Below are 15,353 nucleotides of genomic sequence, written 5' to 3'. Positions count from 1 at the left end.
CAAAAATGAAAGTATGAGGGGGCCAAATGCGTTTTTTGAAAGTTGAGGGGTAAATACTTCCTGCCAATACCTGTAAAAAGTAATATTTAAAAATTTTAAAAAAAACCCAATTATTGAATATATTAATTTCTTAATCCAATAAAATTAGCATATCAAACAGTCACCGTTAACGGAATCGCCAGTTTGAACAACCAATCTATCTCCTTCTTCTCACCATCAAAAGCCTAATACGAACTCCATCAAGAAAATTCCCACTACCAATTTTTTGATTTTCCAACAAAAATGATCAGACCCAACAGGCACACATAGCCTATGATTGTTTGTTGTTTATACAGAATCTCCGTCGATGGCGAAATCCGAGAATTCAAAATCCTCTTCGCTGCCGCCCCACGCTCCGTCATCCGCGAAGATCCATCCGTCCAGCGACCCCGAGACTGATCCCAACTCATACTCGCTCGAGAAGTTCATGCTCTACGAGACTAGAGCGGTAAGGGCGAATTAGACTTCATTTGGTTCATTTTGTTTTGAATTGTGGAGGTATTATTTTATTTGTTTGACGAGATAAAACAAGGCAGTTTCGAATTTGGGTTCTTTTGAGTTTTGAAATCTGTTGATTAACCGTCCAACTTTTTGGTTGTTGGAGCAATGGAGCTCCAGTATTGTAGTTAATTTGATCTTCATCTTCAACTTAGTGAGCTTAATATAACTTGTTTAGCTGAAAACTCATGAATCCTTTTGTGTTGGATTTTGCGGTGTCTTTGCATGATGATAAAATTTTAGGAAAAATGGGAACGGATGGAAGGATTTTAATTATGTTGCTTGCTAATGCCATTTTTCCCGTGAAAACAAATTTGCCAACATGAAAAAGACATTGTAACTTGGGGAAGCCTTCTCTTATAGGAGTACATTTTCAAACTTAACCATCTGGGTACTCGCCCCTTTTTTGCGATCCTGTCATGTGAGTAAAGAGATTAAGAGACCCAAAAGAGACTCTTGTTGGGAAGTTTGAATGAAGATCATGAGTACCATCCAATGGTTTGGAATGATTGTGGATATTTGGATTGGGGAAAGATCACCCTAAGTAAATTTTGTGAAGTACATGCTTGGTCAATGTGGATGGACTTCCGTGTAAAAGGAGTTCCTTTTGATGTGGGAGTGTGTAAGAAAGTTAGGCAAATATGAATGGATTGGAACCTGTATCAATATGGGTCTATGATCCTAGATGGGGTTATATGTCTTGCTATTGAGCTCTTTCTCATTGGCACCTTATTGGTGGCTTTGAGTGTTATTTCTAATTTTCTATATAATTATTCAAAGAAAAAAATGGGAATCAGTTGTAAATTTCGCAAATATGGCAGTTGCTGTTTCTCAAATTCTCTATAATCTTCAATGATTGTTGCGACTCCTCCCTTTGACTAGGTTAAAACGATTCCCAAATTTAGTTATTCGAAATACAAAAAAGACCCTACAAGTTTTAAGAAATGACTGGAAGAAATTGGAACATAAGGAAATAATAGAACATGTTAAAAATTGAAAGAGTGGTCCAGCCCAGGGGCTCTTCAGCCCGTATCAATATGGGTCTATGATCCTAGACGGGGTTATATGTCTTGTTATTGAGCTCTTTCTCAGTGGCATCTTATTGTTGGCTTTGAGTGTTATTTCTATATAATTATTCAAAGAAAAAAATGGGAATCAGTTCTAAATTTCTCAAATATGGCAGTTGTGGAGAAATAATTGACATCTGTCTCGATTCAGTTGGGCCCCGTGCAACTGGCTTATTTCAAATGATATTGGGAATCAGTTCAAAATTTCTCGAATATGGCAGTTGTAGAGAAATAATTGTCATCTATCTCGATTCAGTCGGGCCCAGTGCAACTGGCTTATTTCAAATGATATTTTTGTGCAAAATTTGTGTTAAGCAGAGTACGTGAATGATCTAGCCAAATTTTTTTTAACTGATGGTAGTTCTTATGCTATTTTGGACTACATTTCTTATGGTTCATGTGTTGCGGTTTGATTAAGCAGAGATATTATCTTATTGGAAGTGATCGAAAGAAGAGGTTCTTTCGAGTTTTAAAGATTGATCGCTTGGAGCCCTCTGAACTCAGTATCAGTGAGGATCAAGTGGTTTATTCGCCACAAGAAATCAAGAATTTGCTTCAGCGGATCGCTGAAGGTAATCGTGCAACTGGAGGGCTAACCTTTGTGGTTAAATTTTATGGGATCGCAGGTTAGTTTTAGTTCGCATTTTTATATCATCTATATCTTATAATATATGCGTCTATTTATTGTGTTGCATATGATATTTTTGTCTTTCTAGGTTGTATAAAGTTTTTGGAGTCGTATTATTTGATTCTGGTTACAAAGCGTAGGCAAATAGGATGCTTATGTGGCCGTGCTATATATAGCATAGATGAGAGCCAGTTGATTACAGTTCCACATGTCTCAATTCAAACTGATGTGGCTCACTCTAAAACCGAGCTTAGGTAATTTCTTACTTCACTATCTTTTGTTTGCTTGATGTTTTGCATATTTTTAGTTAAATAAAACAAGAATGTACCCTTTCATCCGTACTTTTCTGGTTTTTTTTATAGAGGATTTTAATGTACCGATTTGTGTTTTCCAGTATTGGTTGCCTTAAAATCAAACTTCTGTAACTTATGAACTGTTCTTCTGGGTCTTGACCAATAACTGCAGGTACAAAAAGTTGTTGTCCAGTGTAGATTTGACCAAAGATTTTTTCTATAGTTATACATATCCCATAATGCGAAGCTTGCAAAAAAATGTACTGTCAATGTGTGAGGAGGGGATGCCATATGATAGCATATTTGTGTGGAATGCTTATCTGACTCAAGCCATTCGATCAAGATGTGGCAACACTATTTGGACTATAGCATTAGTTCATGGGAATTTTAAGCAGGTATGAAACCCTTGCCTTTTTTTGAGTTTCTTATTATGTGTCATCACGCACCCTAGACATATTTATGTAAAATCTAAACAACACCTGTACACAAGACTCCCGAAGTAGGCGGGGTTGGGGACATGCAAGATGTACCCAAACCTTACCCTCACATAATATCTGGAGAGGTTGTTTCCAGGCATTGAACTTGTGACCTCTAGGTTGTACCCCTGCAATTCTATCACTAAGCCACATGTTCGCCCTATCCTAGATATAGTTATGTATATGTATTAATTTGTCTACATAAGTCACATCCTCTAACTTTAGTAGCTTGGTCAATTTTGTTCCTCAACTTTGCACAATTAAGTCCTTCAAAATTATTGTTGCAAATTAAAAGTTTTCTACAGAATTGGAGCACAGCTTTCTGGAGGAGAACATGGGGGGTTGTGAAGGGGTCAAGGCACAGGGAATGGTGTTTTCATCTGTGAAACAATACTAGTGTGGACTCAGGAATTATATGATAAAGAAACTCACCAGACCACACCTTTTGCGTGTCTCTTTTTTTAACATCTACATGAAATGCTATGCGAAAATAAATTTAATTTTTGATGAGATGGAGTAATTATGTATTTTTCTCTTTTATTGTTATTTACCTGCAACTTCGTGCTATAATTTACACAATTCTTTTGTACTTGATGATCCCAGATTAGGCTGTCAATATTTGGAAGGGACTTCAGTCTTTCTCTTGTTTCTAGACGATCTCGGCACTTTGCAGGGACCCGGTATGTTTTGATTTAAAATATTTACTTCAGAGGTTGCCTTTCTTTTTCTTATTTCCCTTGTATTTTTCCAGATCTTTGGTTGAGAATTGACTTGGGTGGCTTTAAATATTGGATTGTCAACGCCTCAACGGCTTAAAATTTTAGGCTGGTTATTAAATGGAATACTGTTGAGTTGATATAAATATTTTAGATAGTGTATGGAGCTGTCCTTTTTTATTTTAGTTCCCTTGTTGCCTTATGGTCGTATCAAGTTTTTTCCTAGAAGGAAGTTTCATAATTTCTTCTATTTATGTGATTGTTATTACTTTTATCAATATATCTAATCATCCATGCAGAAGGGGCTTTGTTACATTGTGGCTATAGATGTAGATCAAATTATTTGAAGCGGCTCTTTATTTGTTCTGTGTTGTTAGTGAAGTACAAATTAAAGCACCACTAAAGTCCAAGATCAACCTTGGTCTTCATGCTGATATATTGATATTATCTCAGTTAGTAGTCCATTCAAAAATCGTACTAGGTTGTCTGATAGCAGCTTGGCTGTTATGTGGGCCAAAGTTGTTCTTTTAGGAGATCAATGCCAAGTGTTAGATGAGTGTGAAGCAGCTTATGTTTTGTGTGAGTTGGAGATGCTTAGATGCTAAAGGACTTATGAATCTAAGGTTAATATGCCAAATAAACCTGCATAGTCAGTCATTTTGGAATTATTTTTATCATGTAACTGGCTTTTACGATGGAAACAACATAGGGTGATATTCAATGGCATGCAGGAAGACTGCATCTGCAGAATCGAATGCAAATTGATAAAATCTTGCACATCATCATCTTCTGAGCCTTTATTCCAAAAGTTTGGGGTTGGCTACACGTTTACAGCATTAGACCCTTTTCTTTTTTTAAATGGTAACCTTTTATGGTACATTATGAATAGGATGAGCCAAGGTTCTGCTGTGTCTAAAGCAAGAAGCTGTTGATAAGAGTTGTCATCTGTTTTTTTACCTCCTATCACTTTCTTCAAATACTTGATCTTTGTCTGGTTTGGTTTGTTTTTTCTAAAGCTTGTTTAATTAGAAGGTTAAGTATTATTCATTACAGGTTTGTACTTTTGATGAGAACATGTGAATTCTTGCTTAATTATAATTTCATTGGCTTTATGGATCAGGTATTTGAAAAGGGGAGTGAATGACCGAGGAAGAGTTGCAAATGATGTTGAGACAGAGCAAATCGTCCTTGATGAAGAAGCCGGGTCATGCAAGGGAAAGATGAGTTCTGTCGTGCAAATGCGTGGTTCAATTCCCCTTTTCTGGTCCCAAGAAGCTTCAAGATTTAGTCCCAAGCCTGATATAATATGTGAGAATTTTATTTATGAATGAATATAATGTGTAAGAATATTTACTTGATACATTTTAAGTTTAATATCGAACTCTTTATGTGCTTTCACTTGTCTACATTTATGCAAGTTCTCTGATGCTTGTTTGCCTATCTATCTCAGTGCAGCGGTATGATCCCACCTACGAGGCAACCAAATTGCATTTTGAAGATCTCATGATGAGATATGGCAACCCAATAATTGTGCTTAATTTAATTAAGGTTCTTCTTGAATTCTAATGAAACTCAATCTTAAGATTTACTAGTTACATGATACAATTTGTATTGATGTGCTATTGACTTTTATCAGTTTTTAACTGAGTTGATTAGTTCTAGTATAGTTTTTATTATAACAGATATTTTGGGAAATGAAAGGTGAATTAATCTCTCTCTTGTAAATTTCTAATTTTGCAGACCGTTGAAAAAAGGCCTCGAGAAATGATGCTAAGGCGCGAGTTTGCTAATGCAGTTGGTTATCTGAACACAATTTTCTCAGAAGAAAACCATCTTAAATTTATTCACTGGGACTTTCACAAGTTTGCAAAGAGGTAACTGTTGACCAATATCCTTGATCCGACCCCCTTCTCTCTGGTTGAAGGTGATTTTTATATAATGGTTCTTGTCTTTGCTGTTTTCAAAGCAAGTCAGCCAATGTCTTGGCTGTTTTGGGTGCTGTAGCAAGTGAAGCACTTGATTTAACTGGATTTTACTATAGCGGTAAACCTCTTGTTGTTAAGAAGCGGGCCCAACAAATTAGTAGAACGAGCACCGGCAGGTATTATAATTTTCTTTGGCATTTTATCTTATCAATTATCACATTTCATAATAATTTGCTATATGGGGTTCTTTTATATAGTTATTTATTTTTGAATGCAAAAGAACTTTATTTCACAAAGATAGTGCAAGACATCCTTTTGTTATGGTTTGAAAATTACCTAAGATGCTGAAGTTCAAGACTTTTTTGTTGTTGTTTCTAACATTAAAAGTTATCCAGAAGGTAATTTTTTTGTTGTTTCTAATATTAAAAGTAATTCGAAAAGTATATTTCTAGTAAATTATTAAAAAAAGTCTGCTTCATTTATGAATTTTGGTGTAAATTTCACCTACTATATTTCTCAGGCTGACTGAGAACATGCACCTTTTTTTATTTGTTATCATTTTCTGCAGAGATGCGTCAGTTAGAGATCTGAGAGCAAGTTCAGGAGATCTCACAAGGATTGGAAGTAGCAATGAGAATTTAAATTCCATTACTAATCGAGACAGAGAGACCGATAGTAGTGAACATAATAAAAAAGAGAAAGCTGGCCCTCAGGAACCTCTTTTTCAAAGTGGAGTTTTTCGAACTAACTGCATTGACTGCTTGGATCGTACAAATGTTGCTCAATATGCTTATGGTCTAGCAGCTTTAGGCCGTCAACTTCATGCAATGGGTTTGACCGACATACCCAAAGTGGATGCTGATAGCACCATTGCTGCAGCTCTTATGGATATGTATCAGAGTATGGGAGACGCACTTGCCCAACAATATGGAGGCTCTGCAGCTCATAACACGGTATGTTTTCCTCATGCATTATTAGATAGCAGCATGCATGTCGCATTCAGTTTCAATGTACCCATATGTATATTAAAGTAAACAACACCCATGCACAAGGCTCCCATATGTACACTGAGTGGATGAATTATTTATCATGGTATCAGGTATTTCTAGAGCGGCAGGGAAAGTGGAGAGCTACTACTCAATCTAGAGAATTTCTAAAGTCTATCAAGCGCTACTACAGCAATACCTACACCGATGGGGAAAAGCAAGATGCAATAAACTTGTACTCTTTCTTCCCCTTCCATGGTTACTCTGATTTCATTATTAAAATTCCTTTCCAATGCAGCTCAGTGAATGAGACTGATGAAGTATTTTTGAAACTTCTCTTCACAACTTCCTGCTTAGAAATTAGTCTTTTCAATAGGCTAGGTTGCTCCACATTTGCAGATATCACCACGAGTTCTTAAGTTTTAATTTGGTTTCACTAAATTTATTGTTGATTTACATTAACTTAAAGTACCACTATGGATGGTATTGTCAGATTTTTGGGTTACTTCCAACCGCAGGAAGGGAAACCTGCTCTTTGGGAGTTGGATTCTGATTATTATCTTCATGTATCTGGGATTGGAGATGACGTATTCCCTGATAAATGGTAAATTTTTAACTTTTTTCTCTTTGGAGGCTTTGCAATGATCAACATGCAAAGGACATATTAAGCACAACTAATCAAGAATTTCCATTCATTTTTTTCCAGCCCCTCCTTGTGTTTTAACAACTATGTATCATTGTTGTATTTTTCGAACTTATGCAGTTTGCAAGCCAGAGCTACTCCTATAGGAGTTGGCATGAAACTTTCCCCTACTCCTGCTTGCAAAGAAGACTTTTCGCGGATGCAGTTGACATCATTTGATAAATTGATAGAGATTACATGCAGTGCAATAAAGAATGTAAGACTTTGCAGCGAACCAGACCAAAGACTAGGTGGCATTGCAGGAAATCCTGGTGTAGCACCCGATGCAGCGTAATTATTTCTAAACCTCAGAAATTCCCTATGAAGACTTTAGCTCTCTCTCTCTCTCTGCAGATACACACAACACACATGGTGACATAGCTTGCGTGTTAATTGACACTAACTGTTTTGTCACACTTTGCTTCTCATATGTTGTTGATGTCGTTCCTTATGGTTTTCTCAAACAGTTTTCTGAATATAGATGCGACGTGAATCACGTGATTTTTTAATGATTCCTCAAATGGCCTTATCTTATTGTACATTTGTGTATCGTGGTGCTTGCTAATTTCCAGAAGATTGTTTTTCTTTCACTGTTAACATTTCCTTGAAACATGTTGTTTTTCTGCAGGTTTAGAGTTTTTAGGAATTATTCATTCCCTTATTTCCTTTCACTGTTCCTTTTTTTTTTTTCATTTAACATTTTACTTGTTTTTGCTTTTGGTGCAAACTTATTTATTTGCATCTTTTAAGGTCAAAATAATTGTTTTGTTCATTCAACAAAATTTTGGAGCACTGTTTCTTTTTGTTAGTTTTGTGAAGGTTTGTAATTTGGGGACATTTTTCTGTTTCAGTCACAGGACTAATGAGCACTTTTTAGCCCACTTTTTAGCTTCAGTCTTTTTTGTATTTTGGGCTTAAATTTATTGCATAAAGTCATCTCCTTTTTTTACAGTCCCAATTTGACCATGTTATGTGTTGTGCTGAAATGGGTTGCCTAGTGGCTCATAGCTAGAAAACAATATATCATGCTTGGTTATCTGCACTACTGTTATTAACATTTTGTGGCATTGTCAATGCAGTGAAATTCAGATGAAAAGCCCAAATTGGCTTTTCGGCCAGAGAAAGTTTGAAGAAAGTGGCTCCGCCCCTAAAGCGGCTTCTCATGAAATTGCAGATGGATTATGCCACAGTGAGATGATTGCTAACAGCGTCTACAACTTAAATACGCTCTGTCCTGCTCATGATATGAATGAAGAGGACATTTTCCAGAGGTATTTTTGCTCCAAGAATGTCCTTCCATGGTACTGGGGGACACATTACTTATCTGATATGGTCTGGTACTGGTACTGGTAGCTTTGTTAACCATAACCATCCAATCTTGGTTATGAGTTGGCTTGCTAAATATTGTTCAAGCCTGCTAACAAATAAGGTCACTCATATTTCTGTGGCATAGTTTTTGGGGTTTTGGCTGAACCCTGGGAAGTTATTTTATGAACACCGTCAGTGTGTAATTTCCTGCTTGTGATACATGAACCATGATTTCACTCTCCACCACATCACATTAGCAGAGGGATGCCATCAGGCTACAAATTACTGATTGAAGATTCTTGTCATTTCAGAATTTTATGTGCTCAATTCTGTCAGCATTTCCGATCTCTCCTTCTCATGAGTTGGATTTTCGTTCAAGTTGTATATACAAAGGCTCACTAAAACGGAAAGCTTTTAATCTTGATTTTAGTTCTTGTTCTTAATGTTCACATTAGTAGGGGGGGTTCTTAATGTTCATTTTATATTTTCTTGTTCGCTGTCCCTAAATTTGCTACTTTCCGAGTTTAGCAGAACTTACAAACAAGTGCTGCATTAAGCATTGTGTCACAACTTGGTTTTGCTGTGCATGGTTAATGTTTGTAATGCTTTGATTTTCAGGTACCTTGCAATAACCTCGGTTGACAAAGCCAACGGTTGGTATGGCGGTACACTAATGGGTGATCGTGATGAAAATAGTGAAATCTATCAGAATTATACTGAATTATGTCAGGTAATGTAATCTAGAAATAATCTGAAGAAGCAAATTATATTTCCTGGTCAATTTCTGTACTGTGACGGGAACGTCTTTTTTGGAAGTTTATAGTGGTTTTGTTTGATTTGTTTCTCATTAAACCGTCTGTAATACAATCTAAATCGTTGGAATTGGCAGGGTCTGGTTATGGATCCCTTCCAGCATGATCCTGAGATAGAGAAGCACTATGCTAATTTTCTAGACCTGAGTACAATCGATACTGAAATGGATGCTGTTAAAGAAACAGAAGCAGCTCTAGAGGAATATGAGAAAATTGGTGCTGATCTCGGTATCATTCCGAAGTCATGTATTTCCATTGCTGAAGATCCATGCTGGTTGACAAGATGGATCATTGGGGATGAGAAGATTCATACTAGTTGAAAACAAATGTTTTGCCTTTCACAGATTTGTGTTCTCACTCTGTTAGTAAAGTTGTAAAAATGAGCTAGGAAAGGCGGGCTGATAAGTGTATAACTGAATCATGCTTGCAAATGTACTTCTTCACAGGCTGATTTGTATTGAGGCCATGGTACTTGAAAAGTTGAAGTATTGCTTAAAATGCAAAGTCCAATAAGATGTGCGTTTTATCATCTTTTTCTCCTGTTTAACCCGAGTTCCTGTCTAACAAGGAGAATTTGCTACTTTTAGGAATAGAGGTGTAAAATGCCCAGTTGAATAAGATGTTCCGTGCTAGGCCCGGCCCGGCCCGGCACCTCTTAACGGGCGCCTGACCCGATTGGTTTTAATGTTTTATTCATGATGAACATTATTTGCATCCTATTTTTTTACTAAGTACACTCCACTCTAGTTTGTTTAAAAGATTAATGGGGTGTACTTAGTAAAAAATGGAGTGTAAATAATATTCATCGTACTAGTTTTAAACCTTTTGGTTCTACGCAAGTCGAGTCATGGGATTTGATATTTGTGGACCGGCTCACTAACTATGACGGACCGGCCCTTTCCATTGCCGGGCCAACCCACTTTACACCTCTACTTATTATGATTATGAAAATTCTATTGCCTAGCTGAGTTTGGGCCTGCAGTTGACCCATCCCACTAATGGGTGCGGTACTCCGAAAAGGGTTTGCCGTTAATGAGCTTGAGTCCGGTGAGGAGAGGCCCAAAGTTGCGACACTGCAACTTTTTCCCTTGCGCTAATCCTTTTCATGGTCAGTCCCGCCCTTTTGCAGTCCCGAACGTGTGTTCGTAGTAGCGAAATGGAAGACATAGAGGATTTGCAGGTCGGGAGAGGCGATGGTGGTATTGCTCCTTGTTTTCGGTTGGAGTTGAGCTCAAGAAGAATAGGAACAAACCTAACAAATCAATGACCTACTGGCTCCTCCTTCCTCCAAAAAATCCCTGGCATCAAGGTTTCTCCTCGCCTCCCGCAGTTATTATATGTTTTGTAATTGATTGTTGATGTTTTTGGTTTGCTGCAGTCCGCAGACGACATATATCAAGACTTTTGGATGTTCTCATAACCAGGCAAGTCTTCTAATTTCAATTGGTAGATAAATGTTGAGCTTCACAGATAAGAGTTCGAGCTAAACTTTTTTGGATACTCAGATTCATGTTCTGAGCAAGCAATGAATTTGAATTATTTGATTAGCGTATCTGTTTATAGTTATTTTTACTGTTCTGTTCATCCTGCTAGTGCTTTAGTGCTTGATTTGACTTGAAAATTTTGATTCATTGGAATTTGAATTTTGGAAAATTTCTCAAGGTTTAGGTAGCTCGCTCGAGCGTATTGTATTGCCTTATTTAAAATTGACAACGAAAGAGAGAAGATGATGGACAGCTATTTTTTGTTGTTACAAAGATTGAAACTACTTCTGTTATTACAATACTTGATGCTGTTATTTACGGCTGAAGTAAACAATACAATTACTTGTACATACATGGGAATTGCGAGTGAGAGCTCCAAAAGAATGGTGAATTTGGATTGAATGAAAGTGAGATTCCGTTGTTGTAGATAGCATCCTTGATTTCATCTCTCTCGGTCGGCTGAGTTACTAAAGTGAGTAATCAATGCTTTATTATTTGGCATTTTTTTTCTTACAGTAGCATATCTGACCTCGCTGGTAATCTCTTGAAGAAATTGACAGGCACAGAGGGTGTTCTGCTCCTGAACCGGGGATGACGAAGCAAGTATAAACCAATCAGCACTGCCACCACCTGAAAAGGAGTGACATATAAACATACTGCAAAGATCAATGAGAGGATGATGAAGATAGATGTGGCTCTTGGATCCCTCCAGCTCAATAATGCTTGAGCTCTTTCTCCTTGTGATGCCAAGTCTCCAGCGACAGTTTGCACTCGACCTGCCACACTCCGTATTCTGTCATATCTCATCCTCACCATATCTGTGTGCTTGGATGTTGGGAAAGTATCAAATTCCTCATCAAGCTCATCTGGGTGCGTATGATCTGCCTGGGAAACCCGAGCATCCATGTGAGGTGGATGCCTTGGCCTGAACCTATAGTTCCATATCCCTATCACAAACAGGTAGAGAAAAATTGTTGGCAGAATCAATTCTGGGTAGCAGACAAGTATCAGGAACAATACATGCACGAGAATGGTTGTCACTGGGTTTCTCCAGAGGCAAATGTCATTGAACCACCTGCAGATAACCGTGACCCCTGACAAGAGATTCATTATCCTGAAGAAATTTGCTTTGCTTTTACGGAGACTAAACATATTCATATCAACATCCAACATGTACTCTACAACCTCCCTCCTAAGTGGTGGTTCTGCTCTCGTCAACCTTGCTGCCACAATCTGCATTGCCTGGTAGCGTAGCGATTCGATGAACCTAAAAGGTATGGGGTTGACGTAATGCATTTTAGGAAGCAATGGCTTTCCATATTGAACCAACATGTTGCTCCAAGCTGTACATGTGAATCTCAAAGCCAACTCGAGTTCCCCTTGATTTTTCAAGCCAGATGGAGTGAGAACCAGCAGCGGATAGTAATGTGTATATACGCGTTCAGTCTCCAGAGTGGATAGCCTAATTCTGACCTTCCCGATCCTCTGATCCCTCGCGTCACTGCTTCCACTTATATGGTGATTGTCGAAGACTCCAATTGTTATGACAGTACATGGATCATACACTTCCCAGGAATACTGCTCGTTCCATCGTGGATGCAGCGTGTCGAGGATCGTTCTGGTTCGAATCCATTTGTTCCCATACTTGGCGACACAATAAGCATCAGTTGTCCTTCCATCCTTGCTCTTCATTGGATGCAAATTTTTGGCACCCAGAATCCCAAGCTCAAGAATTCCAACGTTTCCCTTCCTCAGATGTTTTGATGAAGGCTGAAGGTTACTGCTGAAATGTGTAGACTCATCAAGAACATGATAACCGGCTTCGAGTACAAACCGGATTTGGACTTTGCTTGAAAACTTCTCTTTCTTCTTTTCAATACCTTCTTCGTGTACAAGTGAAGGCCTGTGGAGGTTCAACCAGCGAGGATCAGGGAGTTTGTTCATCCCAAGTCCATGAGTGTTGGTCTCAAGTCTCTGAGGTACATCTCTAACTGATACAATCACTCTTCCTAAAGTCTCATCCTTGCCAGGTCCAACCCTGTCTTCAACTGAAACAATTATGAAATCCTCAAAAGGCTCTGATGCAACAAACATCATCTCATCATTCCAGACCGGGTTGATACCACGGACCGGCCTGGTTGTTCTTCCTTGATTTCCAAGTATTATCTTCACATATGCTTCTGGAGCTCTGCCTTTATCATGAGGTACAAGATCTTGAGCTTCGATTACATGTGCTCTAAGATAATATAATTTGGGAGAGAAATAGACCTTCGATCTTGTATTAGCCAAGTTGGAGTGACTAATCTCATGAGCATCAGAATGCCATGCGTCTGGAAATGACTCATCAGCTTGTGTTCCAATCCAAACTGCAAGCATAACCTCCCCTTGTTTATGCTTGACACCGTGTTTATCCTGCAATCCATACCATTGTGGAGCCAGAGGACTATCCGGCGGCACCCGAACTGGTAAGTCCGTTACTTCGAAAACAACCTTCCCCACAAAATCATCCAACCCAAAATCCTTATCTTTCACTATTACCTCCACCAAATTGGCCTGCAATCTCTCTTTGGCGAAAGCAAAGGTCTGGTGCCAAACTGGATTCTGGTTCTTCTCAAACTGTTTAGTCCTCCCTATATAATTCCCAAGCTTCACTTCCACATAAGGGTCCAGACTCCCTGTAACATCCATAACAGGTAGATCTCTTGCCTTCACAACACTCACATACAAGTAATGCATCTGCTCCACTAAATCGTAAGTACTTGTTATCTTGCTACCTCCTCTGTACCTCAATCGCGCCGCCAGAGGTGGGAAAGTTTCCACCAGCAAGAATTCCGGATTCTGCTTTGGCACTTGCATTTGCATTTGCATCACTGCCGGTGTCACTGCTTTAGCGAAATCCGCTCTCGTCTCAGACACCTTTTCCTTCATTGGAGGAGGAGCAGCAGTACCAATTGAGTGAAAGGTCCTCACTTCTTTTTCCTTCTTTTTGTTCTTCTTCTTAATCTTCTCTTCATGATCACTATAATCATCTGGTACATGCTCATGATCTTCATGACCAAACCTGTTATTGGTATTGATTTCTTGAAGTGGGGTCTCTTCTTCGTGTGGTGGGGGTGGTTGTTGTTGTTGTTGTGGTGAGGCATGATTATAATCAGAACCACCATCATGATCAAGTAAATAGATCTTCAAACCAATATCTCCTTTGATGTGTGAAAACAGGCCACGTTTGTCAAGTGGGTATCGCTGAATACTTGCTTCAGACTCGGACAAAGGCACTGAAACACCATAAATCTTCACACGCCCAAGAAAGTTCCTGTGATTACCGGCTTTTTGGTCATTATACACAACCACATCAATAGTCTTGCTTGGAAGATCTCTGAGGCTGTTGTTGACATCAAAAACAAGCTTTTCATTCCAAGCAGGATTGAGGTCTTTAGGCTTTGTTTGGGTCCTCTGTCTTTGTTCATCAAATTCTACTTCCACAAATGGACTTGCCGAGCCTTGCCCATCTTTGTGCATCAAATCACTTGCATCAAGAACTTCCACTACTAGTTTGGTCATGATTTTGGTGTGCAAATAACTGGGTTTTGGCTCTTTTTTTGCAGAGAAATCAAAATAATGTTAAGAGTAGGTGTGAAGAAGAAGAATACAGAAATGGTGGTATGAGAAGAAAAGGTAGCGGTGGAGATGATGAGAGGTTATCTTTTGGAGTATGAAGACAAACATATCGTGTAATGGTGGCCACTTAAGTCATCTAGATTTTGGTTACTGGTTACTGGTAAGAGTGGGAGAGAGAGGCTAGTTTCTTTTTATTGTATATTATATTATATATATATATATATCATCATGTGGTGTTTGAACTTTGATGGAGAGAATACATTAGGTGAGGTGATGAATCCGTTGATGAAAGCTGAGAAAAGTTTGTCCAGAAAAGCAAGTCCCACCACTTTTAACAAGATCTCTCCTTTTTGAAGGAATTAGGCAGGTCCAATAATTAATTACCAGGTACTCCTCTTCTTTATGGCCAAAAAAGGTCAGCAACTTGATAATTATCTTTCTCATTATCTATCTAAAATATCTACCACAGAGTTAGATTAATTTTCTTTTTTTTGAATTGAATCAATCTCCTACTTTTCCTTGCATGAATTTTTAAATATATTATTATGCTTCTGTACTGTATTACTGTTTTATGTTCATATGAATTAATAATATAAATTAAAGTACAGTGATTCAGTCCTAATTTTTAAATCAAATACTTTCCCATACTTTTTTTTTCTTCAATTTTTTAAAATGTAGATTAACTGCATAATGCTATGTATAGTAAGAACATAGATGCATGTAGGCTGTTTTTTTTTTAATTATTTTTCCAGTTAGAACTTAGAAGTAGTTTGTAACATGACAAGACAAGAACTACTGAACTAGGTTGCTTGTGTCAGTCT

General features: G+C 38.1%; 2 protein-coding genes across 2 annotated transcripts; one reads left to right on the top strand and one right to left on the bottom strand.

Moving 5' to 3' along the window:
• The first annotated feature begins 165 nt into the window (after nucleotides 1-165).
• Nucleotides 166-9,959, top strand: LOC119984583 (phosphatidylinositol-3-phosphatase SAC1). Its single transcript, XM_038828598.1, has 16 exons — nucleotides 166-487; nucleotides 2,026-2,230; nucleotides 2,321-2,486; nucleotides 2,698-2,920; nucleotides 3,605-3,681; nucleotides 4,838-5,025; nucleotides 5,168-5,265; nucleotides 5,458-5,591; nucleotides 5,684-5,818; nucleotides 6,211-6,595; nucleotides 6,742-6,863; nucleotides 7,122-7,232; nucleotides 7,392-7,601; nucleotides 8,390-8,581; nucleotides 9,237-9,348; nucleotides 9,508-9,959. Exons 1-16 carry the CDS (start codon nucleotides 347-349, stop codon nucleotides 9,748-9,750), a joined length of 2,742 nt encoding a protein of 913 aa, XP_038684526.1. The 5' UTR covers nucleotides 166-346; the 3' UTR covers nucleotides 9,751-9,959.
• Nucleotides 9,960-11,160: 1,201 nt separating this feature from the next.
• LOC119984015 (FT-interacting protein 7-like) lies at nucleotides 11,161-14,691 on the bottom strand. The gene has a single exon (XM_038827760.1). It carries the CDS (start codon nucleotides 14,473-14,475, stop codon nucleotides 11,425-11,427), a length of 3,051 nt encoding a protein of 1,016 aa, XP_038683688.1. The 5' UTR covers nucleotides 14,476-14,691; the 3' UTR covers nucleotides 11,161-11,424.
• Between the last annotated feature and the right edge of the window lie 662 nt (nucleotides 14,692-15,353).

The sequence above is a fragment of the Tripterygium wilfordii genome, chromosome 18 (assembly GCF_013401445.1).
Source record: "Tripterygium wilfordii isolate XIE 37 chromosome 18, ASM1340144v1, whole genome shotgun sequence".
NCBI classification, from domain to species: Eukaryota; Viridiplantae; Streptophyta; class Magnoliopsida; order Celastrales; family Celastraceae; genus Tripterygium; species Tripterygium wilfordii.
The sequence above is the reverse complement of the archived record's forward strand: the minus strand, read 5'-3'. Positions and strand labels throughout refer to the sequence as shown.